The following is a 25,520-nucleotide window of genomic DNA, read 5'->3' on the forward strand; positions in this document are numbered from 1 at the left end:
GCCAGCATTTTGGATTTATAATGTATCCTGTCTAAAACATGCAAAGAGACTTCAGTAGAAGGCAATTAGGGAACTTCAAGGTTTTAGCTGACAGTGATTACTTAACTGGAGCTGATTCCTGTAAAACGAAACTACCAGAACCCCTCAATATCAATTTGCTTGTCACTAAACCACAGGTTTATACTTCAACTTGGAAATGCTAACAGGATGGAACCACAAGCCTTTTAATAAAACGTGATGACCATGGAGAGCGCCCTTGAAGCTTCCAACACAGGATTCAATCCTGAAAGGTTCCCCTCTAGAAAATGAGAGCAGATTTGATGAGGACCCCAGCACCAATCCTGAAACATGACAACATTTTCCATGAAAGGTGGGAGTTGTAACAGTAGCATGCATACAGCAGACACCAGCCCACTAGAAGCAGATGGAACCCACCAATTCATTTTACCCAGCTCTTCAAAAAGGGACACAAAACAACTCTCTCCTTGCCAAACAGGGCAGATCTGAATGGTAAGTCTAAGAAAAGGTTCACAAGGGATTACTAATTGGTGATTTCATTTTGTGTATTCTAGCCCTCAATGTAAAACAGAACCTGAAAATGAAAAGCAATCTGAAAGCCAGTTTTCCATGCCAGACTACACACACCATGGTCCAAATGCTTTACCCCTATTCCAACCACCCATCCCCACCCCCCATCAAAAAAAAAAAAAAAAAACCCTCAGTAACCTATCCTAGCACAGGGGCTCTTCCAGAAGGAAAATCTAGCTGGAAACATTCCTGGCTTATGTACATAATTCACTAGGGGTCAGGTAAGATTCCATTTTGTAAGAACTGAACTTTAAACAGAAAGTCACTAGTGGTGCAACATTCACTCATTAGCATACAGTTACCCCCCTACATGAAAAGCACTGGCCGATTCTGCCAAGATGACAACTTTACAGGGAGAAGCTGGGCTGCTGACCATGAACTCCTGGAAAGTTCTATCAGGGCTCAGAGGAGCTCACCAACACCGGCTTAAACTTAGCTGTTACCCCGGTGCTCCCTAACATCCCCAACACTTGGATTTAAAACAAACAAAAATAAAAAGATGGGCCAAAGGGTAAGAAGCAGGCAATGCCTTTCAGAGCTGACATGAGTCTGGGACTGGGGGAGGGGAAGAGCATTCTAGATGCTTCTATCCTTGGCAAGGAGCACCTTCCAGGTCCTGAACCATGAAAGACTCTAAAATAAGAATATTCTCAGGGAACAGATGGTATGTGTGTCCGTATGTATGTCCGTGCTAAGGGACCCCAGCCTGGGGTGTAATGGGGAGGGAAAGTGTGCAGGGCTGACCAGGAGTCAGGGGTCTGTAGGCTGGCTGTGGGGGATGGGAGGAACGCGTGGATGGGTAAAGGGGTCCAGGGAAGGTGTGGACGGTTGGGAGGGAGAAGAGGAGGGTGTGGATGACTAAGGCAGGGCAGGGGAGGCCGTCGCCGGCCGAAGGCATGTGAGAGGGCTAGTGAGGGCAGGGGAAGGTGTGGATGGCTGGCGCTGGAGACAGCAGCGGAGGCAGGCGTAAGGTGGCCTCTCCCGGGCTCCCCCACCCCGTCTGTGGGCGTGTGCCCGGCTGCGCGTGTGCACGGAGCCCGGCCAGCAGGCCGCAAGGCCAGCACTCACCCCACGACTCCCTGGTTGTAGTTCCTCCGCTTCCACGGGGTCCCGCTGTACACACCCCCGCCGCCGTCGGCCCGGCCGCCCCCTGCGGCCCGCCCTCCGCTGGGCTGCAGCAGGCTGTAGTTGAGTCCGTAGGTGCTGGCCTTGTTGTCGCGCTTCCTCTTGTTGCTGGTGCCTGAGGCCGGGTCAGTGAGTTCGGCGGCGGGGAGGGCGGCCGAGGGATGCGGGGACGAGGACGCCGAGGGGGACGAGGACGCCGAGGGGCCCGCGGCAGCCCGGCGGGCCCAGGCCGCCGGCTGGTGGTGGTTGTTGTTGTTGTTGGTCGTCTCTAGGGGCAGGAAGTCCCGCTGCTCCGCGGGCAGCGCGTGGCCGCCCAGCAGGCGCTCCCCGGAGAGGTACATGCCGGCAGGGGCCGGGGCCGCGCCGCCGGGGCTGCCGGTGCTGCTGCCGCTCCCGCCGGTGGCCGTGCTGCTGCTGCTGCCGCCGCCGCCGCTCGCGCCGCCGCTGCTGTGACAGTGGTGGTTGAAGTAGAGGTTCCTCAGCCCTTGGGTCGTCTCCCAGATCTGCATCCACAGACTGTTGGACGGTCCGAGCTGCTCTGGCTGGAACCAGGCGATCCTCGGATCCATCAAACGGCGGCGGCCGCTGCCCCCGCCCCTCCTGGCCGCCCGCAGGGCCGCCGCCGCCGCCGCCGCCGCCTCAGGCGCACGCCCGACCTCGGCTACCGCTGCTGCTGCCGCTGCTGCTGCCGCCGCTCGGGGCCCGCCGCGGGCGGCGCGGTCGCGCAGAGAGCTCGGCCGGCGCCGGCGGCGTCGCTCCCGCCCTCGGGGGCTCCGCGGGCCCTCCCCCCCTCCCTCCGCCCCTCCGCCGAGCCCCTGTCACCGGGGTCCCCGTGCAAATGGCGGCGGCGGCGGCGGCTCCGGAGAAGGGCGAGCAGCGGCAGCGGCGGCGGCGGCGGCAGCAGCGGCGGCGGCGGCGGCAGCGGGACGCGCCTGCTCCGTAGCGTCCTCGCTGCTTCGGCCCCGGGGCGGGGCCTCCTCCGGCTCCGCCCCCTCACTCCGCCCCGCCCCCGCCCGCCCTCCCGCCCGCCGCCGCCGCCGCCGCCGCGATCGCCCCGCCCCACGGCCGGCCGCCGGACAGACAGCCCCAGGCCGCGCTGTGCGTCACAGAGGCCGTGGCGGGCGCGGTAGGGCCCACAACTGCCCGGCCCAACCGTCCCCGCGCCGAGGACCGCATGTACCTCTGTGTCCGGGCGCCTCTAACGCTCGCGCCGCCGCCCGGCTGTGCTTTCTGCTCGCCGCGACAGCGGAGGCCGCACGAGGTCGCCGCCAGCTCCGCGGGGAAGGGACTGTGGGAGGCGCCGCCCCGCCTCTGGCCCTTCCCCGTCCCCTCCCCCACCCCGTGGCCTCCGGGACTCCTGGCTCTCGCGGCAGCTCCCCGCAGCCGGTTTCCCTGACCACTTTTCCTGTGGGGTGGGGTGAAGCGCCCCACGCCCCACCCGCCCGAGTCTGTGTCGGGCCCTGCCTGCACGCGGCTGCGCGAGTTCCGAGGCTCCCCGCGCCCCGCCCTGCCGGGAGTGCGTGAGCCGACATCCTAGGCAGAGGACCCCTCGCCCACCTGCGCAGCTGCATGCGCACCCTGGGTCCCGAGCGGGAGGACACTAGGCCTGGGTGTGTACGAAGCCGCTGTGCACACGCACACGTGTCCATGCGCAGATGCCCAGGCGCACAAGCCGCTCTGCTTCTAGTCACCCACCGCGACTGCCTCAGGTGCTCTAACAGCTTTAGAAAGTCATATAGTGACGTTTCTTGGTCTTTTTTATTTTTATTTATTTATTTTCCGGTACTGGGGTTTGAACTTGGCCTACATGTTGAGCCACTCTGCCAGCCCTTTTTCTGTGGGTTTGTTTTTTTTTTCCTCCCAGATAGGGCCCCGAACTGTTCCCCCGAAGTGGTGAGCCTCCTGATGGCTGCCTCCTGAGTCAGCTAGGATTACAGGCGTGAGCCACCAGAGTAGTGACGTTTCTTAGCACAAAACCATTTTAGCCTCAAACGAGGACTTTGTTAACCACCACTACGTATTCTTGGAAGGTGGTGGTTTGCATATCTTTTGAATCCTTGCGGGGCCAAAAAAAAAAGTTAAAGGGAAGTTTCAGCGTTTGAAGTCATCAAGAATAGTGAGCACATTCCATGTGTGCCTTTTAAGTGAAGTGTAAATTCCAGAACAAGTCCATGACACCTGATTTTGGCCTGTTTTGGGAAGCTCAATATCTTGGAAAGTTTTTGTGGGCAAAGAATGTAAAACTATCAGAGAATAGAGTTTGCTGTACCTTTTTTCTTGCTGAAAGAATAGCTCAGCAGTAAGTATGAAAAACACAAAAGTCTTCTAGAATTTTGGTTCATTTTATTTGACTTACTTTTACTAGAAGTTAGTAAAGGTTAATCAGAATGAAATTTACTAAATATTCTAAGAATTACATAATCAGGATGAGGAGTAGTGGTGGTTTTTTTGGTTTGTTGTTTTGTTTGTTTTTGCATTTTGCGGTGCTGGGGTTGGGGTTTGAACTCAAAGCCTACAGCTTGAGTTACTCCACCAGACCTTTTTTATGATGGGTTTTTTTTGGAGACAGGGTCTCTGGAACTATCTGCCCAGACTGACTTTGAACCACAATCCTCCTGATCTCTGCCTTCTGAGTAGCTAGGATTACAGAAGTGAGCCACTGGCCTCAGGCCATTAGAGGTATTTTTTTATGCAATACAATTGACCAAAATAAAACAAGTCAGTTGGGTGTTAGGGGATCTTGCCTGCAGTCCTAGCTACTCAGGAGGCAGAGTTCAGGAGGATGGTGGTTCCAAAACAGCTCCAGAGACCCTATCTCAAAAAAACCCATCACAAAAAAGGGCTAGTGGAGCAGCTCAAGGTGTAGGCCCTGAGTTCAAGCCCCAGTACCACAAAAATAAATGTCATCAAATAGTGTCATTTGATGGCTTCAAGATAAGGGAAGGCCCCAAAAAAGTTAACCCTATCAAGGTCTCACTATCTATACCCACTGTGAAGATATTGTTATAACTTCTTCCCAAATCTCTCCAACCTTTTTTTTTTTTGGTGAAACTGGGGTTTGAATTCAGGGCTTTGAACTTGCAAAGTAGGCGCTCTACCCTTTAAGCCACACTTCCACTCCATTTTGCTCTGGTATTTTTTAGAGATTAGGTCTATGGAACTGTTTTCCAGAGCTGGCCAAGAAACGGGATCCTCCTGATCTCAACCTACCAAGTAATTACCGGGGGGGTGGGGGGAGTGGAGAACAGGTACTAGAATTTGAACTCAGGCCTCACTTGCAAAGGCAGGTGATCTACTGCCACTCTTTTAACATATTTCTTTAAACATCGGAGAAAACATTAAATGTCATATGTAAAACAAAGTATTCAAAGTTACTAATAGTACATGAGAGAAACAAATATTTGTTATATCTGAGGACTCATTTCTTTAGGCAAATGTTAAGAACCACGAAAGTAATGGGACTAGAGGTGTTACTCAAGTGGTACAGCACCCGCTTTATAAGCATGAAGCCCTGAGTTCAAACTCCAGTCCCGCCAAAAAAAAAAAAAAAAAAGAGAGACTAAAGTATTGGCAAAATGATCAAATGAGTTAGCAATTATAAAAGTACTTTGTAAACTAAAATGGGGCCTGAAAGGCAGGGCTTACTGGTCTCATTCAGCAGCAGAGAATGCTGACGGGTTAGGCCTGCCTGTAACTTAACCATGGTTCAAGGCACTCAGCAAATCTTGGGTGAATGTCTATCATCCATGCAGAGCTAAGCTAATTGCTTCAGAGGAGGTAAATGATCAACTAGGGCCTTTGGCTACCTCCCATGAATTTACTGTCAGGTTGGAGAGGCAGAAAGAGGTAAATATTTAAACTCAAATTGCAATTCATTCAATTAATTCAGCAAATATATCTTAGGCAATTAATATATGCCAAATTTTGAGAATACAGCAAAGAACAATGCTGATAAAGGGCCCTGCCTTCATGGACCTTGTATTCCAGTGGGTAAGACAAGCATATAAAGTCACATGGTGGTAAATGCTATGCAGAAAAGAAAGCAGGCTAAAGGCAAAGTGACAGCTATTTTTAGATGGGCCAATCAAGGAAAGCTGCTCTGAGGAAGTGATATTTGAGCAGGGAGTTGAGATGGCCATGACCATCTAGGGAATGATCTATTAGAAAAGGGGAGTAGCAAGTCCAAAGGCCCAAGGCAGCAATATGCTTAGTGTGCAAGATAATAAGGTAATGTGATTGTTGATAGTATGTCAGAAGCATACAGTATGTCTTTTGAAAGGTGCCTTAAAAATCATTCGGCCCAATATGTACTTTCTATGAATTATTAAAACGGCATCATTAAAAAAATCATCCAAAGGCTGGTGGAGTGGCTCAAGTGGTAGAGCACCTGCCTAGCAAGTGTGAGACCCTGAGTTCAAACTCCAAAACCACCACCAAAAAAAACAAAAAAAGCATCCAGCCCAAAGGGAAACACCATGAGTATTTCATGTGTACAAAAATGTATTCACAGCTAGGCACCAGAGGCTCACATAGGTAATCCTGTCTACTTAGGAGGCTGAGATTGGAAGGATTGAAGTTTGAGGCCAGCCTGGCAAATAGTTCGAAAGACCCCATCTCCAAAATAACCACAGCAAAGTGGACTGGAGGTGTGACTGAAGCAGTGGAGCCCCTGCTACAATATTGTGCCTCAAAATAATCTGCTACTGCATCCAGAGAGACTATACAAATTTCAATAATCAACTTTTTATAATATTTTCATGCAGTCTTTTTTTAAATAGAAATGCCAATTAATCCATGATAAACAGAACAGCAATAGTTTTGTTTTTTTGTTTGTTTGTTTTGAGTAGTGGGGTTTGAACTTAGGGCCTATACCTTGAGCCACTGCACCAGCCCTTTTTTGTGATGAGTTTTTTTGAGATAGGGTCTGAAGAACTGTTTTGCCCAGGCTGGTTTCAAACCTCGATCCTCCTGATCTCTGTTCGTGAGTAGCTAGGATTACAGGTACAAGCCACTGGTGCCCAGCAATAATTTTACTTACTCAACTTTTTCATATTGCTATGTAGAACAAAAGAAGAGATGTTTATTACGTTCTTCAAAACCATCTATATTATATTGATAAGCCAAAAAACACAGCTACTACAAACACAGGTATGAGAATAGTATCCTATTGATTTTCAATATTCTTGTTCCTATGGGGAAAAATGTTGAGTTGATGGCCTTAACTTGCAACATTTACTGAGATACCAAAGTCCTACCCAATAAAAATTGAATAGAGAATGAGAAGGAAATTACCCAAGAATCACACAAATTTAAGTAGGCTTTTATTGATTTATTAACTTAAGTAAAACATGGTAGTAGCACATGGTAGTAATATCGTCAGTAATTGTCACTATCACTAAATATTTGACAGTGTGTGATCAAATTACTCTAGCGTTAATAAGAGTTAATGAGTAATACTTATATAGTAGTAAAAATCTTCTGTGTTTAGGTTATGAAGCATGTTCCAGGTATTAATAATCTCAGTCATAGGCTCCACTTGCAAACTTTCCCTTTTATGTGTAAAATATTCATCATTGAACATCATTGGTATTTTTCTCCTTCATAAACACAAAGAGGATTCCAGTTATGGAACTATTCTTCAGTGAGTCTTGAAAAATGATAAGCAAGGTAGAAGCTTGTATGTTATTCAAGACAGTCAGAATTTCTTCTATTCTTACTGTCCTAGAAACAAAACTGCTCAGGTTGCATACCACTTGGGGGTCTTGGGTATGTGTGTGTTTATAGTTGTTAATTTTATATGTTAACTTGATCAAGGGACATGGTGCCCACATGAAACATTACTTCAGGTATGTCTGGCAGGGTATGTCTGAATGAGATTAGCATTTGAATCAGTGGCTCACTAAAGCAGATTGCCCTCTCTATGTGGGCAGGTATCACCCAAGCCCATCCACCAATTTACTGAGGCCCCGTATGGAACAACAACAATAAAAATCTGCGGAGGGGAAAATTTGCTCTGTTTGCCTGACTGCTTGAGCTGGGACCTCAGACTTCTCCCACCCACACCTGGGATTTACACGTTCCACCAGCCCTCCAGCTCACAGAACCACACCACCAGCTTTCCTGGTTCTCTAGTTTACAGATGGCAGATTGTGGGACTTGTCAGTTTTCATAAGCACTTGAGCCAATTTCTATTCTGTGTTCTTGGAGACTCCTAATATAAATGCTGGTCCTGAGAGTGATTCTTGAAGAACAGAATGTGCAATGTTCTATTGCCTTATTGGGAGGTGGTGGAACCCATAGAAGGTGGGGCCTAATGAGAGGAAGTTAGAGCATGTCCTGTGGGGGAGGGGAGATATTAGGACACTGGAGCCTACCCCTCTCTCACTTTTGGTTGCTTGCCATGAGGCAAGCAGCTTTGCTGCACTATATGCTGCCCTCGAGATGTCCTGATGCACCACAGGCTTAAAAACAGGGGTCAATAGCCAATGTCAGTCGTAGGCTCCATTTACAAACTTTCCCTTTTCTGTGTAAAATATACATCATCGTACATCATTATTTTTCTCCTTCATAAACACAAAGAGGATTCCAGTGAACGCTACAAAACATTGGGCCAAAATGAACCTTTCCTCCTTGGAAGTTGATTCTTACTGGGCGCTGGTGGTTCCTACCTGTAATCCTAGCTACTTAGGAGGCTGAGATCAGAAAGATTGTGATTTGAGGCCAATGTGGGCAAACAGTTCACTAGACTCCCATCTCAAAATAATCAGAGCAAAATGGGTTGGAGGTGTGGCTCAAGTGGTAGAGCACCTGCTTTCAAATGCAAAACCCCAAGTTCAAATCCCAGTCCTCCTCCTTGATTCTCTTGGCTATTTTTGTCACAGTGATGCAAAATTGACTAACACAGAATGCTATGGATGAGTTTTTAAGTTGGTTCCAGAGTTTTTAGAATTGGTTTCTAATCTTATTAGATATAAATGATGTTAACAACTTTATTTCTGGTAGTAAGGACAGAGAATCCTGACAGCCCATAGCAACAAAAATGCAAAAAAAAAAAAAAAAAACCCAAAAAATCTGAGTTAGATACTCCTAATCAATTACTTTTTTCTTCTACTGCCTGTTGTGTTTTGTGTTGGATATTTTCCAGATAGGGTCGCTCAAACTATTTGCCCTTGGTTGGCTTTGAACCATGATCCTCCTGATCTCTGCCTCCCAGTAGCTAGGATTACACGTGTGAGTCACTGGTACCTGGTTTAATCAACTGCTTATAAGAAACAAGAAGCTAGGAAACTGTGTACCTTGTTCTTTCAAAAATTTGGAAAGCTAATGAATGGAATTAAGGTAGCTGATTGCTTCTAATATACTGGACAAAGTAGTACAAGAAAAGGATGGGCTCAAGAGTTCAAATTCAAGCTCAAGAGATCCATAAATTACCCATAAGGGCTTCTAGATGTAGGACTGAGACTACTGGAAATCAAGCACAAAAATCTCATCCTGTGACTGGCTGGATTATAAGGCGAACTAAATTTCTAGCTTCCTAGGGTATGTATTGTTAAAGAGGGTTAACAGTGATTGTGGAAAAAATGGGACCCTGTAATTTGGAATGTTTGTGTAGGAAGACTCTGATGAGGAACATTGAGCCCCTGAATTCTGATGAGTCTTCATCATTGGCAGAAGAGGCCTACCCATCCCAAGTGGAAGCAGCCTCCTCCCCTCAGAGCCTCACCCCCTCCAACCCAGCTCAAGGAAGTATCTGCATTCCTTGAGGAAGCTATAATGGCCTCCCTTGAGGTAGATGCCATGCAAGACACTGTCGCTCTTCTCAGGACCCTCCATCACTTCCACCCTTTGCTTCTAGGCCTATAGCCAGACTAAAGTCCTAGCAGGTCCTTAATGGTGAAGTGTGAGTGAGTTATGACCAGGCACTGGTGGCTCACACCTGTAATCCTAGCTACTCAGGAGTCAGAGATCAGTAGGTTTGAGGTTCAAAGCCAGCCCTCAGCAACTAGTTCACAAGATCAAGACCCTATCTCGAAAAAACCCATCACAAAAAAGGGGGTGGCAGAGTGGCTTAAGTGCTAAGAGAGCCAAAAGTGTGAGCTATGAAGAGGTGAGCTACATTCCAAAAGAATCACTTGAGTTTTCTAATTTACAAATAGAAATGAGGAGCGTGTATAGGAGCAGGTATTAAGGGTGTGTGATAATGATGAAAGAAGGAACATAAAGTTGGATTAAACTTTTTTTTTTTTGAGGTACTGGGGTTTGAACATGGCCTACAACTTGAGCCACTCCACCAGCTTTTTTGTGATGGGTTTTTTCAAGATAATATCTCACGAACTATTTACCTGGGTCTGTCTTCAAACCACAATCCCCTGATCTCTGCCTCTTGAGCAGTTAGGATTACAGGCATAAGCCATGGGCACCAGGCTAAACTGATTTTTGTGTGTGTGTATGGGACTGGGATTTGAGCTCAGGGCTTTATGCTTGCAAAGCAGGTGCTCTACCACTTGAGCCACACCTCTGGCCCATCTTGCTGTGGTTGAAGGGGATGTTTTGCAAACTATTTGCCTGGGGTGGTCTCAAACTAACCTCCCAAGTATCTAGGGTTACAGGTATGAGCCACAGATGCCCAGCTAAACTGAATTTTTGATATGGGTTCACTAAGCAGAGATTAATCTTCAGTGTTGCATCTCAGAGGGTTAGAAAATGCTGTGTTTGGTTAGCTCAAACATGGACCAAAATATGGTCCAAATTGAGCAAATTGAAATGGCATGCTTTGATCTAATGTACAAAAAGAGTTTCAAAGGCTTTAGAGGGATTGGAATGGTAGAGTGGGCTTTCCATTTGAAATTTACTCATCCACATTGGAAGGGTGCAAAATATATACCTTTCATTAAAATTATGAGAAATAATGTGTGAGGAGAGCACAGCATCTTTGAAGAACTCTGGGATTGTTCTTGTCTGTAGACTAGGCCTACAGTGGGAATGATGGTAACAGAACTAGGAAACCTAAATGTCATGGGAGTCATTGAGTCCCCCAGGTGGCACTTGACCACCGAAGGCAGGGTGGGCACGGTTACCATAATGGATGGCAGAATCAAGGCAGCTATCAAAATAGCCTGACTCATGCAGGCCTTCTGTATTGGGTAGTTGATCATGGTGTTCCTAGAAGCAAAGAGGCAGATGACTACTAGATTGTCATCTATCTATATAAGCAGAAAAGTTCTAGGTCAAGTGAACAAAAGTCTAACCTGAGTCATAAAAGAAGAAAGTCATAGCCCCTCAGTGAACTTCTAGACTTCAGCCAGTTCTTAGACCCAGAGATCCTCAAATGAAGGGAAGGCCTGGTCCCCTTAAGGAAAGACCCCTATGTTCTGAAAAACAAATTTATTTATTTATTTATTTATTTATGTATTTATTTATTACCTATTTATTCATTTATTTTTTTCCTTTTTCTTTTATTATTCATATGTGCATACAAGGCTTGGTTCATTTCTCCCCCCTGCCCCCACCCCCTCCCTTACCACCCACTCCGTCCCCTCCCTCTCCCCCTCCTCAATACCCAGCAGAAACTATTTTGCCCTTATTTCTAATTTTGTTGTAGAGAGAGTATAAGCCATAATAGGAAGGAACAAGGGTTTTTGCTGGTTGAGATAAGGATAGCTATACAGGGCATTGACTCACATTGATTTCCTGTGTGTGGGTGTTACCTTCTAGGTTAATTCTTTTTGATCTAACCTTTTCTCTAGTACCTGTTCCCCTTTTCCTATTGGCCTCAGTTGCTTTAAGGTATCTGCTTTAGTTTCTCTGCGTTAAGGGCAACAAATGCTAGCTAGTGAAAAACAAATTTACAATTTTATTAGCATACAATAGTTGTACGGGGAATACATTGTGATATTTACATATGTGTTTTAAAATATATCATAGTTGGATTTACCCCCTCCATAGCTCTCCCTCCTCCCCTCCCCTTTCTTAGAACAACTTCAGCAGGTTTCATTCTTCTATTTTCAGATATGGATACAAAACACATCCACCATATACACCCTCAACCCACCTTTCCTTATGCCCTCCCCTCTCCCACTACTGAAAATTTATACTGTTAATTTTTCTCCCAGTCTTCCTCAAAAGGGATGTATGGTTCCTTCATCAGGTTAACAGTGTATTGGAAAGAAGGAAATAATAAGATCTATCAGGAACCACCAGACACTGGTGATCTACTGACTATTCCAGGATACTCAAAACATCGCTGTGGTCCAGCAGTGAGAGTAGGAGTTTATAAGGGGTCAGGTAATCGAGAATGTTTTAACACAGATCTCTCTCAGTGAACCCATCTCATTATTGTCTCAAGATCAAGTTACTGTCTCAAGGATGAATAATTTGAGTATATTTGCTGAACTACCAACAGAATCCTCACACTGGTTTCCATATCTAAGTGGAATGAGGGCTACTATGGTGGGAAAGGCAAGCAGAAGCCACTAGAACTGCCTCAAACCAGGAAATTAGTAAACCCAAAGCAATACCACATTCCTGGAAGGCTTGCAGAGATTAACAACACCAGGAAGGACCTGAAGGATACAGGACTTCCCCATTCAAAGTGCCCACTTGTCCTGCACAGAGGACAGGTGGGTCTTGAAGAACAAAGTGGATTATCGTCCACTTATCCAGGTGGCGACTCCAATTGCAGCTGTTGGACCACATGGGGATTCATTACTTAACCCACCCCTGGCTGTGCGTTAAGTATGCTATACAGCTACTGAGCTGACAGATGCTATTTCCCCATGTCTGTCAGCAAGGCCCACCAGAGGAGTTGTTTTCAGTTAGCAAGGCCAGCAATATCCCCTCACTGTCCTATCTACATACACATGAATACTCCAGCCCTATGCCGTAATTTAGTTCCCAGGGAACTCGGTCACCTTTCCCTTTCACAAGATATCACTGGTCCTTTACACTGATGACATTAGGCTGATTGTACCTGCTGATCGAGAGGGAGTAACAACTCTGGACTTCCTGGTAAGACATTTGTATGTCAGAGGATGGAAGATAAATCTGGCTAAAATTTAGTGGCCTTCTACATCAGTGAAATTCCTGAAGGTCCAGACGGTACAGTACATGTCAAGAGATTCCTTCCAAGGAGAGGAAGTTGCTACATCTGGCCTCTCCTACAAGCAAAAGAGTCATAGTGCCTGCCAGGCATCTTTGGATTTTGGAGACAACACATTTCTTATTTGGGTGTGATTCTCCAACCCAAAGCTGAGAGACCCCAAAAGCTGCTAGCTTTGAATGGGACCCAGAACAGAAGATGGCCCAAGGACAATAGTACTGGGGTGTTGGTGGCAGATAGGGATGCTTTTTTGGAGGCTTTGGTGGCCCCTGTAGATGAGTTGTCCACAGTCCCTTAGGATTTTGGAGTGAAGGCCTGTTACCATCCACAGACAACTATTCTGCTTTTGAGACAACAGCTTGTGGCCTATATTGGCCTTAGTAGAGCCTGAACACTTAACCATGGGCCACACATTTTCATGTGACCTGAGCTGCTCATTATGAATGGAGTATTGCCATGAAGTCGATGTGCACAGCAGCAATTCGTCATCAAATGGAGTGATACAACCACGATTGCCCCAAGGAGGTCTGAAGACATAAAGTAGTGGCCCAAATGTTCATTGTTCAGTCCCCACTCCTGCTACACTCCCTTCTTTCCCCAATGTGTACCTACAGCTTCATGGGGATCTCTGATAGGGGAAGACGCAGGCTTGATTTGCAGGCCTTTCTGCACAATATGTGGTCACTACATGGCTGTGGACAGCTGCAGCACTAAAGTCCTCTCTAGGACATCTCTGAAGGACAGTGGTGAAGAGAAATCTTCCCAGTGAGCAAGACTTTGGGCAGTGCATCTGAGGAGGAGAAATGGCCAGACCTGCAACTACACACCAGTCCATGGGCCGTGGTCAGTAGTTTGCCTAAATGGTCAGAAATTTGGAAGATATATGATTAGAAACTTGGTGGCAAGGGAGCCAAGTGGCACACGCCTGTAATCCAAGCTACTTGGGAGGCAGAGGTAGGAGGCTCATGAGTTTAAGGACAGCTCAAGGAACGTTAGAGAGACCTGTATCAAAACCAAAATATAAACAAAAGGATTGGGGGGCATAGCTCAAGTGATAAAGCCAAGGCCCTAGATTCAATCCTATCACTGCAAGAAAAAAAGAAAAAAGAATTGGTAACAAGAGCTGGGTGCCAGTGGCTCGTGCCTGTAATCCCAGCTACTCAAGAGACAGAGATCAGGAGGATCATGGTTCAAGGCCAGCCCAGGCAAATAGTTCATCAGACCCTATCTTGGAAAAACCCAATACAAAAAAAGAAGGGCTGGTGAAGTGACTCAAGTGGTAGAGGTAGAATGCCTGCCTAGCAAACATGAAGCCCTGAGTTCAAACCCCAGTGCTGCTAAAAAAAAAAAAATGGTGACTAGAAATTTGGGGAGAAAGTATGTGGACAGAACTCTCTGAATGGGCAAAAAGTATGAAGGTATTTGTGTCTCCCATGCAGGCTCGCTCTGTGAGCTTTCTGTCACTGACAAAATATCTGAGAAAACAACTTACGGGGGAAGGGTCCATTTTGGCTCATGGTCTTAGAGGTCTCAGCTGATCGTCAGCTGACTCCACTTCTTTGGGCCTGCAGTGAGGCAGAACAGCAAGGCAGAAGGGTGTGGCAGAGGAAAGCTGCTCACCTGATGGAGGCCGGAAGCAGAGAGAGCAAGATGTACGGTTCAAATCCAAGCCCCCAGTGACTACTTCTTCCAACTGTGCCTCATCTCTTAGTAACCTATTCAGCTATGAACTCTCAATGGATTAATCCACTGATTTGGTTAGCAGTCATGAGCCAATCACCTCTCAGAGCAGGGCACTAGTGACTCATACCTGTAATCCTAGCTACTCAGAAATCAGGATTGCAGTTAGAAGCCAGCCTTGGGCAAATAGTTCAAGAGACCCTATTTTGAAAAAACCCACCACAAAAAAGGGTTGGTGGAGTGGCCCAAGGTATAGGCCCTGAGTTCAAACCCCAGTACTAAAAAAAAAAAAAAAAAAGTAGCACCACCAGCTGGAGTCTTTAGGAAATATTTTACATCCAAACCATAACACTCAATGAAGGTGACCTCAGCAGAAGAGGACTCTAACAATCAAATAGACATGATGGCCTGTTCTGTGGATACTAATCAGCCTCTTTCCCAGCTACCTCTGCCATTGCCCAAAGGGCTGATGAACAAAGTGGTTGTGATGGCAACAAAAGACGTTAAGCATGGACTCAATGACTAAACTTCACTCACCAAGGCCAAGCTGTTGGGTGCCCAAATTGCAGACAGCAGAGATCAACCCTGCATCCCCAGTGTTCCCTGGGGTAATTAGCCAACACCCTACAGCAGATTGATTGCACTGGACTGTTTCCATAATGAAAAGGAAGTGTTTTGTTCTTACCATAACAGATTCTTACTCTGTATATTAATTCACCCTCCCTGCGCACATCGCTTCTACTAAAATCATCATTCATGGGCTTTAAAGTGTCTATTCTCTGTCATTGCATGTCACACAGCATTGCTTCTGACCAAGGATCTCAAGTTACAGCAAAAAAAGTGCAGCAGTGGGCCCCTGCTCATGAAACTCCCAGGTCTTACCATGTCATCACCATTCTAAAGTGGCTGACTTGTTAGAACAGTAGAATGGCTTTTTTTTTTTAAGCAGCACTAGAGTTTGAACTCAGGGCCTCACACTTGCTAAGCAGGTGCTCTTATCACTTGAGCTGCTCTGCTGTCCCTTTTTCTGTGATGGGTTTTTTTCAAGATAGATCTCTGGGACTATTTGTCTGGGAATGGCTTTGAACCACAATCCTCCTGATCTCTGCCTCCTGAGTAGCTGGGATTACAGGCATGAGCCACCGATGCCTAGCTGGAATGGCCTTTTTTTTTTTTTTTTTTTTTTGGCAGCACTGGGGTTTGAACTCAGGGTCTTACGCTTGGTTTAGGTAGGAACTCTTACCACTTGAGCCACTCTACCAGCCCTGAAATGGCCTTTTGAAGGCACAGTTAACAGCACTCGCTGGGTGGCAATACTTTGCAGGGCTGAATCCATCTCCAATAACGGATGCTGCTTCTCGCACAGCCAGGATTTGCCAGTCCAGGAATCAAGGGCTAGAAACAGAGTGATATTCACTGTCACCTCTAGTAAGTAACCCATTAGCAAAATTTTTGCTGCCTGTTCCCACAAGCTTATGCTAGGCTGACCTAGGAGTCTTCCAGAGGGAGAAACACTTCCATCCAGAGATATAGTGATTCCATTGAACTGGAAGTTGAGATTGCAAAGTTAAGATCCTCAACCCACCAAACAGACAAAGAAAGAATTCTGTAACAGCTAAGAAGATGGATCCTGACTCTCAAGGAAACTTGAACTGCTTCTCCAAGTGTCCCCCAAAAGTCCATGTTAAAGGAAACAGACTACCACCACAGTGGAGGTAGAGATAAGGGGTCTCTTAGAACATCTTATGGTGTTACTATGTCCCGAAATTAAATACAATAGAAAAGTACAGGCAGGATTACTTCATTTCCTTTAGGAATGAAGGGGTGGGTCACTACACCAGGTCAAGAAGGCAAAGGGAATACAGATGGGTAGTTCTAAAGGCTAGCTATGGCCACTTGACCAGGTACAGAAACAAGAAATATGGGCTGGCGGAATGGCTCAAGTGCTAAGAGCACCTGCTTAGCAAATGTGAGGTCCTGAGTTCAAATCCCAGGACTGCCAAAAAAAAAAAGAAAGAAGGAATGCAATCATCAAGCATGTCCTCATTTTGTGATGGATGTTTGCATATGCATGTACAGCAAATGCATCTGTTTCTTTTATTCCCTTATTCCTTTATCATGCAGCCTATACTGTATTGACACTGTATCACTGATTTTGAGATTAGTTTTTCATCATAGTGTTTAATTTATGGAATATCAGGACAGGTAAACATCACTCAAGGACTTTGTCTTCTTGTTAGCTTAGCTATCCATCACTTTAACAAATACCTGAGCTAATCAACTTTTTTTTTTGCGGCACTGGGGTTTGAACTCAGGGTGTACACCTTGAGCCTCCACCAGCCTCCACCAGCCTTTTTTTTTTTTTTTTTTTTTGAAGGGTTTTTCGAGATAGGGTCCCCTTCACATAGTGGCCTCTGCCAGTTTAACATTACTTTACTTTATTCGTTCCTCTACAGTGGGCACATCAAACACTTTCAAGTTTTAGGTTTCCTACTCTTTCCCTATTCCTCTCGTGCACATTCTCCCCTTAGCATGTGACCTATTTCCAATAATATTTCTGCATTTGTTTTAGATCTGAAGTCTGCATATGAGGGAGAACATGCGATTTTTGACCTTCTGAGCCTGGCTAACTTCACTTAAGATGATTTTCTCCAGTTCCATCCATTTACTTGTGAATGACAAAATTTCATTCTTTGTGGCTGAGTAAAATTCCATTGTATATAAATACCACATTTTCTTAATTCATTCATTGGTAGTGGGGCATCTTGGCTATTGTGAATAGTGTTGCAATAAACATGGGTGTGCAGGTGACTTTGGAATAACCTCAGTTGCATTCCTTCTGGAATATCCCTAGGAGAGGTATTGCTGGATCATATGGCAGATCTATGTTTAGTTTTTTAAAGAAGACTCCATATTGTTTTCCAAAGTGGTTGTACTAGCTTGCATTCCCACCAGCAGTGCATGAGGGTGCCTTTTTTCCTGGATCCTCTCCAACATTTATTGTTGGTGGCATTCTTGATGCTAGCTATTCTAACAGGGGATCTTGGTGTGGTTTTGATTTGCATTTCCTTTGTGGCCAGGGATGGTGAGCATTTTTTCATGTGCTTTTTGGCCATTTGGACTTCCTCCTTTGAAAAAAGTTCTGTTTAGTTCAGTTGCCATCTCTTTATTGGTTCATTGGTTTTTGGGGAGTTTAGTTTTTTGAGCTCCCTGTATATCCTGGTTATCAGTCCCTTGTCTGATGTGTAGCTAGCACAGGTTTTCTCCCACTCTATGGATTGTCTCTTCAATTAGAGACCATTTCTTTTGTTGTGCAGAAGCTTTTTAATTTCATGTAGTCTCATTTGTCAGTCTTTTCTCTTAGTTGCTGACCCACTTGAGTTCTATTGAGGAAGTCCTCCCTATGCCTATTGCTTCCAGTGTATACCCTGTTCTTTCCTGTACTAGCTTCAAGGTTTCGGGTCTGATATTAATCCACTTTGAGCTGTTCCTAGTACAAAGGTGACAGGCATGGATCTAGTTTCGGTTTTCTGCAGGCAGATAACCACTTTTCCCAGCAACATTTGTTGAAGAGGCTGTCTTTTCTCCATTGTATGTTTTTGGCATCTTTGTCAAAAATTAGGTGGGCATATCTGTGTGGATTCATATCCAGGTCCTCTATTCTGTTCCACTGGTTTTCATGTCTGTTTTTCTTTTTCTTCATGGGCTGGACAGACTCTGACTCCGTCAATGAGAACAGACTGACCCTGGTTCCAGACCATATGGTCCAGATGAGCATTCTTCCATAAATCCAGCACTTGGAGTTTCCACTTTCTGTGGGGAAAACAAGTCGGCATGAGCAGAGGCAGCTTCTCCAGAAGAATGGCCAGGGCTTCACCCTTCAGCAGAGTCTAGGAGCTCCAAGAGTCTCAGAGTCTCTAAGAGTCTCAGAGATCAACTCAGGGCCTAGGTCACTGTTCTGACAACAGCATGAGAGTCCTGGGGTTTACTCAAATTCCATTCTGCACTCAGTGGCTGCAAAAACAACAGTTGTGTCTCTGCCAGCACCAAGATGATCATCTGGCCCAGCACTGAGGAATCAGCAAGACCACCACAGGATCCATCCCATATCCACTGATGGCTCCATTTAGTTTTAATCTCCCTAGGAAGTGAGTACAAAAGACCCTGAAAGCTGATGGCCTTTTTTGGGGAAAAGCTTTGCATAACCCTTATCCGAAATTCAAGAAGTATTTGGGATTTCAGATGTTTGGGATGTTGGGTATCTGCTTATACATAATGAAGTATCTTGGCGATGGGACCCAATCTAAACACAAAACTCATGTTTTATATACACTGTATACACATACCCTAAAGGTAATTTTATGTAACATTCTTAATAATTTTGCACATGAAACAAAACTTCATAGTATAGAATTTTCCACTTGTGGTATCATGTTGGCATTCAAAAAGTTTCAGATTTTGGAGCATTGTGGATTTCAGATTTTCAGATTAGGTATGCCAAGGACAAGGGGAATAGAAATGTCACATGACCCAGATCAGTCTCTTTCTGTGCTCCAATAAAGCAGGTTGGAAAGATAAGAACACATGCACAGTGGGTGCCATATTAAAAAAAAAAAAAACTTTAAATGAGAAACAGGCAGTGTAACTGTATTACCTAGTATATCAATGTGAGAGTTAAAATTTTGAGATGTACATTTTAATGTGTGCTTCTTTTATGTCTATTAGAGTAAACATGTTGATATGAAGTACATAGGAAAAAAAAGAGCTGCTTTATTGGCAGGGGGATGGGGAGATGTTGGTCAAAGGGTATAAAGTTTCAATTAAGCAGAAGAGATAAGTTTTTGAGGTCTACTGCACTGCAGGGTAAATACAGCTAATAATAATTAAATAGATATTTAAAAATTGCTGACTGGAGGTGTGGCTCAAGTGGTAAACGTGCTTGCCTAGGAAGCACAAATCCCTGAGTTCAAACTCTAGTACCTCCAAAAAATTAGATATTTAAAAATTGCTCTGCCTGGGCGCCAGTGGCTCACGCCTGCAATCCTAGCTACTGAGGTGGCAGAGATTAGAGGGATCATGGTTCAAAGCCAGCCCAGGCAAGTAGCTTGTGAGACCTTGGCTCAAAAGAACCATCACAAAAAAAAGGCTGGTGAAGTGAGGCCCTGAGTTCAAGCCCCAGTACTGCAAAAAGAAAGAAAGAAAGAAAGAAAAACTTTATAGAAAAAAGGGCTGGTGGAGTGGCTCAAACAGGAAGAGCTCCTGCCTATCAAATGTGAGGCCCTGAGTTCAAGACCCCAGTGCTGCCAAAAAAAAAAAAAATTGCTAAAAGAGCAGATTTCAGCAGATAAGGCCAGCCAGGGTGAATAGTTCCATGAGACCCTATCATGAAAAAAAACCATCACAGAAAAAGGGACTGGTAGAACAGTTCAAGTATAGGCCCTGAGTTCAAATCCCACACTGAAAAAAAAAAAAAGATGCAGACTTTAAATGTTCACATTATAAAAAAATAAATATGTACCGTGATGAGTATGTTAATTAAATTGATATAATAATTCCATAATGAATATAGGTATCAAAGGAGAACATTATAAGTATATATAATAATTATTAGCCAATTAAAAATTTTAAAGAGCTTTATTGGGGCTAGGGGGTATCCCTGCATTCAATTCCCATATATCATTTATTTATTTATTTATTTTATTTATTCACTCATTTATTTATTTAGCAGGCACTTTACCACTTGAGCCATTTTGCCAGTCTAAATCCCCATACACACACACAATATTGAAGCATAATTTACATACTATAAAATTCACCTATTTTAAGTGCTCAATTCAATCTTTTTAGTCAACTTATAGAGTTGTGTAGCATCACCACAATCCAGTTCTGTCCTTCTTTTCTCCCAAAGATCTTGAAGGCCTGTTTGTAGCTACCATAGCCCCAGACAGCCTCTACTCTACTGACTACAGATTTATCTTTTCTGGATAACCTCTGCTTTGAGTGTTTCTATAGAATTTGATGGTGATGGCCACTACAGTCCCCACAGAATTGCCGGAACACCTACTGACAGTGAAAAAAACAGCCAGAATGAGGGTATGTCTCATAATTTTTGGCCAATCTGTAAAAAGTCCTGTCATTTTTCAGACTCAAGCTGCCATAAGGCCATTACTGCAGCTCCTTCTACCATCTTCATTTTGTTTTGTTTTTGCAATGCTGAAAATTGACCCCAGGACCTTAGTCATACTAAGCATGCACTCTACAATTGAGCTCCACCTGCAGCGCCTTTACTGATCATAAAGGAAGTGGTACCCTTGACCAAGCAGGTGATGGTATCCGGCCACTCTGGAAAGAAAACTCAGAAATTTCACCAACCTTCAATCCCGGAAGACTGTACGTTTTACAATGCACTCTTTAAACTCATCCCTGCCAGGCAGTCTGTGGATGAGGGAGAAGACCCCAGAGAAGGTGACTTTGCTTTGGAAGGTGCTCACTGGGAGCCAGTGGCTCACGCAAGTAATCCTAGCTTCTTGGGAGGCTGAGATCAGGAAGGCTTTGGTTTCAGTCCAGCCTGGACAAAAAAGTTTGTGAGACTCAACAGAAAAAAAATGTTGCGTGTGACGGTGCATACCTATCATCCCAGCACTGGGGAAGCCTAAACTAGGAGGATCTCCGTCCAGGCTGGCCTGGGCAAAAAGTGAGCCTCTATCTCCAAAATAACCAGAGCAAAAAGGGCTGGCAGAGTTGCTCAAGTGGTAGAGCACCTTTCTATCAAACACAAAGCACTGAGTTGAAACCCCAGTACTGAAAGAAAAAAAAAAAAGGTGTTCGCTGATAACTGCTGTCATTAAAATCCAAGCAGAGATACTCCATTTCTAAAGACAAAGGCTATTGATAAATGTCAAAGGTTCATTCCAGAATATTTTCTTGTCATAGCCTACATAGTTCAAAGTGTAGTTTAAACCATCTTTTCAAAAAGCATTGCTTGGCCAGGTGCTGGTGGCTCATGCCTATAATCCTAGCTACTCAGGAGGCAGAGATCCAGAGGATCACGGTTTGAAGCGAGCCTGGGCAAATAGTTTGTGAGATCCTACCTTGAAAAATCCTTCACAAAAATAGGACTAGTGGAGTGGTTCAAGATGAAGACCCTGAGCTCAAGCTCCAGTACTGCAAAAAAAAAAAAAACAGCGTTGCATGTTCATGAAAAAAGGACTGGCAGATTGGCTCAAGTTATAGAGCACCTGCTTAGTAAGTGTGAGGCCCTGAGTTCAAACGACCCAGTACCACCAAAAAAAAAAAAAAAAAAAAAAAAGATGGAGGAAAAAAGGACTTTCCAAAGCCAATGTGTAAACTCCAGTCTTATTATCATTCTTGTTTTATTTTGAGACTCACCTACTAATTTATGCCTAGAAAACAAGACTGATCTTTCTGTTCCTCCTACATTCAAACAACCCCCAAGCTGCTCCCATTTTAGCTCCAGGATGTATGATAAATTCAGGCCTCCCTGACTCCCTTCTGCTTGGTTCTTTTCTTTTTTTGTAGTACTGGGGTTTGAACTCAGGGCTTCATGCTTGCTAGGCAGTCACGCTTCACTTGGGCCACTTGAACTAAGCCCTGCTTGGTTCTTGCCTAGACCTAGGCAGAGCTTCCCTTCTGTGGTCTGGAACTATATTCCCAAGGTAAGCCCTCATTCCAACCTCCTCACAGCACCCAAGGTTATCTTTCCAAAATACAAATTTCACAGTGACTATTCCTTACAGGGAATAATAAAACCAAACTCTAGACTTCTTTTCTTTTTCTTTCTTTCAAAACAAACAAAAAAATATGCCTGGGCTGGAGGTGTGGCTCACACAGTAGAGCACCTACCTAGCAAGGGGAAGCCCTGAGTTCAGACCCCATTGTGGGTGGGAAGGTGGCCCAAACAATGTATACACATGTGAGTAAATATAAAAATGATAAAATAAATAACTAAATAAAAAAAACTACCACAAAACAAACAAACAAACAGACAAAAAAATGATTCTTGCTGTCTTCCATATGTCACAAGTGGTGACTACATCCTTCAAGTGGTTTAGGCCAAAATCATTGCCATCACCTTTAAGGTGTAGCCTCCCCTCCCAGTATGCACCCAACCCACAGCAACACTTAGACCCTACCTGTAGAGGAGGTGTCATGGGGTCCAAGCCACCATGGTTTCTAGCTGAGGTTATTAAGACTGGTCTCCCTGCTTCCACCCACGCCTCCCTTCAGTCTGTTCTCACCCAAGCAACAAAGTGAGCCTCTGCAAAGGGAAGCCACACAGGTTTTCCCTTAATGTCCTGATGGCTGTGCAACCTGCTCAAGTCCTTAACTCATTCCAAGAACTTACCTGGCTCTCCCCTATATCCTGTCTGCCCTTGTATCTTGCTGCCCAGTAACCGGGCTCCAGCGGCATGGATCTCCTCACTGTAACAAAATTCTCCACCTGTTCCAGGGCTGGGCTCATGGCTTATTATGTGCTGGAACCTTCTCCTAGCTCTCTGTGTGGCTCCCTCATTTCCTCCAGATGTCTACTCCGATGCTACTACCTCGGAGGCCTTTCTGACTGCCCTCTGCTTCACTTCTGTTCCATTCACCCAGCTTTCCTGTTCTACTTTAGCACAGATTTCCAGAACCCAGTACACTTTGTGTCTCTTCACTTGTCTGTCACCCCCAGCTGGAATGACAGCTCCATGGGATAGGGGCTCACTTTGCACGGCCGACTCTGAGATGGCCTCCCATTAGCCCACTTCCAGGTATCCACATCTTTGGGCCAGTCCCTCCCCTTTCTTGCGGGGACATGGGAACTGTGAGGAGGAATGTGCTATCATCCCCACAATTGTTCACATGGATGCTTGTGGAAGGATCCAGCTTGTTAGCAGGTGTGCTCTGGATCTTCGATAGGCCTGGGAGAAGGGAGTGGCCATTTGTGACCTGCCTGGGGCAGCCTCTGTAAACTCAGGACCCTGCTCTACAGCTACTGAAAAATCAAAATTGTCACCACAAGGAAATGAACTCTGCCAATGCATGGAGTGGGCTCTGCAGCAGAGCCGTCTCCAATGGGGCATCGAGATGAGAATGAAGCCCTGTATGGTGGCTGGGTGGCAACCTGAGGCAGGTGATTCAGCCCAGTGCTGCCTAGATTTTAGACCTGAAGAAACTGAGACAATAGACATGTGCCGTCCTCAGTGGCTAAGAAACTAATGCGACTTGCTTTATCCTGAGCCAGCATTCTCTAGGTGCTCAATAAATATTTGTTGCAGCTGGTGCCTGGAGGAAGACCCTATCTTGGAAAAACCCATCACAAAAAAAGAACTGGTGGAATGGCTCAAGGTGTGCCCCAGTACCACAAAAAAAAAAAAAAAAAAAAAAAAAAAGGAGAAAAAGAAAAGCTACAGAAAGAATCAAGTGCATCAAGTTTGGCCTACCTGACAGAGAAGCAGAAAGGCAGTTTGTTTCCGGCTAGCGTAAAGCCAATCACGGGGCCTTTTCAAAGTTGAAATGTGAAACAGAGTGCCCTGCTTTTCTCTTTCTGCTATGGCATAACCAGCATAGCAGACAGTACATATGAGAAAAATTTGAATGATGCAAGTTGTAGAGTTACCCTGGAGTTTTGGAATGCCCTCATAGTAAGCTATGAAAAGTGTGGCTAAGGCCAGGCCCAGTGGTACACCCCTGTAATCGTAGCTACTCTGGATGCAGAGATGGGGAAGGTCACTGTTCAAGGCCAGCCTGGGCAAAAAGTAGGCAAGACCCCACCTTAACAAACAAACTGGGTGTGGTAATGCAGTCTTTAGCTATGAGGGAGGAGGGAGGAGGATTGAAGTCTGAGGCTGGTCCCAGGCAAAAACTTAAGAGCCGATCTGGAAAAATAACTAAAGCAAAAAGGGTTGTGGCTCAATGACTCAAATCGCCTACCTAACAAGCCTGAGGCCCTGAGTGCCAACAAAAAAAAAAAAAAAAAAGGAAAGAGAGAGAACTTAAAATGTAAAGATGTTTCCTGTCACCAGGGTATTATCTTGATTTTTAAATCATAAGGTTTCTAAGTTTCTGAGTTCAAATCCCAGTACTGCCAAAAATAGAAGACAGAGAGAAAGGAGAGAAAAGGAAGGAGGGAGGGGGGAGGAGGAAGGATGGAAGGAAGGAAAAAAGGAGAAAGAAAAAGAAAGAAGGAAAGAGGCCAAAATAATCAGGGGGGGACAATTTCCATGTTTGGCTGACATGACTCCAGCTGAGGGCAAATGGTCAGAATCTGTTAGAGAGTAAGAAAAACTGAGTCAGAGAATACAGCCCAGGAACTCTGGAGGTTATAAACCTCATGCCAGAAATAGAAGCTGCCAAGGTTATGGCTTGTGAACAAACCTCACTCTCGCCGTTGTGCTCATGCAAGGTTTCTAGCCTAGATAACCACCACATGACGCAGTGAAGAATGCTTGAGACACAGTGAGTGGGACGTTCCTGTAATCACATCCAACTGACCTATCCTCAGTAATTAGTGAGGGACCATGACCTCAGAAGCATGCAGCAGGACAGGCATGTTCAAAGTTCTAAAACTTTGAAAACGCACAACTGGAATGGGTGTGTCATGATTAATCAACACCTGTGAACTGACAACTACAGAAAACCTGTGAGCTATAGAGTGTTGCCTCTGCCTGGCTTCTTAAACCACAGTGTGTGTGTGTGTGTGTGTGTGTGTGTGTGTGTGTGTGTGTGTGTGTGTGTGTGTAAAAACATGACAACTTCTCACAGGTGACAATCTGGTTAGTCTGCTTCATTGCTCAACCTGTTCAAGTCACACACCTTGTCAATGTGGCTACAAGGTCATGACTGAATGAATCCTAGAAAGTCAAAAGCTGAGCTTAAGGCAAGTGTAGTGGCACATACCTGCAATATCAGTTGTAAAGGAGTCTAAGGTGGGAGGATTTCTTGAACCTGGGCAAGAAAGTGAGACTTCATCCAAAAGAAAAAAAATGCATTCATCCCCTTGGTCAAAATAACATTCTTTCCAAGAAAC

At 45.2% G+C, this 25,520-nt stretch overlaps 1 protein-coding gene across 3 annotated transcripts in view; it reads right to left on the bottom strand.

The window, feature by feature from the left end:
• The window catches only part of Tent4b (terminal nucleotidyltransferase 4B), a 59,871-nt gene extending 56,892 nt beyond the window's left edge, over nucleotides 1-2,979 (bottom strand). Inside the window, exons 1-2 of one of the 3 annotated variants that reach the window (XM_074056032.1) lie at nucleotides 2,894-2,979; nucleotides 1,657-2,255 (exon numbers count right to left, since the gene is read on the bottom strand). In XM_074056032.1, coding sequence (XP_073912133.1) covers nucleotides 1,657-2,222 — 566 coding nt within the window. In that variant the 5' untranslated portion in view covers nucleotides 2,223-2,255; nucleotides 2,894-2,979. Of the gene's footprint in view, nucleotides 1-1,656; nucleotides 2,348-2,893 lie in introns of those variants that run through there. The other 2 variants (XM_074056033.1, XM_074056031.1) reach the window with 2 other exon arrangements.
• Nucleotides 2,980-25,520: the final 22,541 nt, after the last annotated feature.

This window comes from Castor canadensis, chromosome 15, assembly GCF_047511655.1.
Source record: "Castor canadensis chromosome 15, mCasCan1.hap1v2, whole genome shotgun sequence".
In the NCBI taxonomy this organism is placed as follows: Eukaryota; Metazoa; Chordata; class Mammalia; order Rodentia; family Castoridae; genus Castor; species Castor canadensis.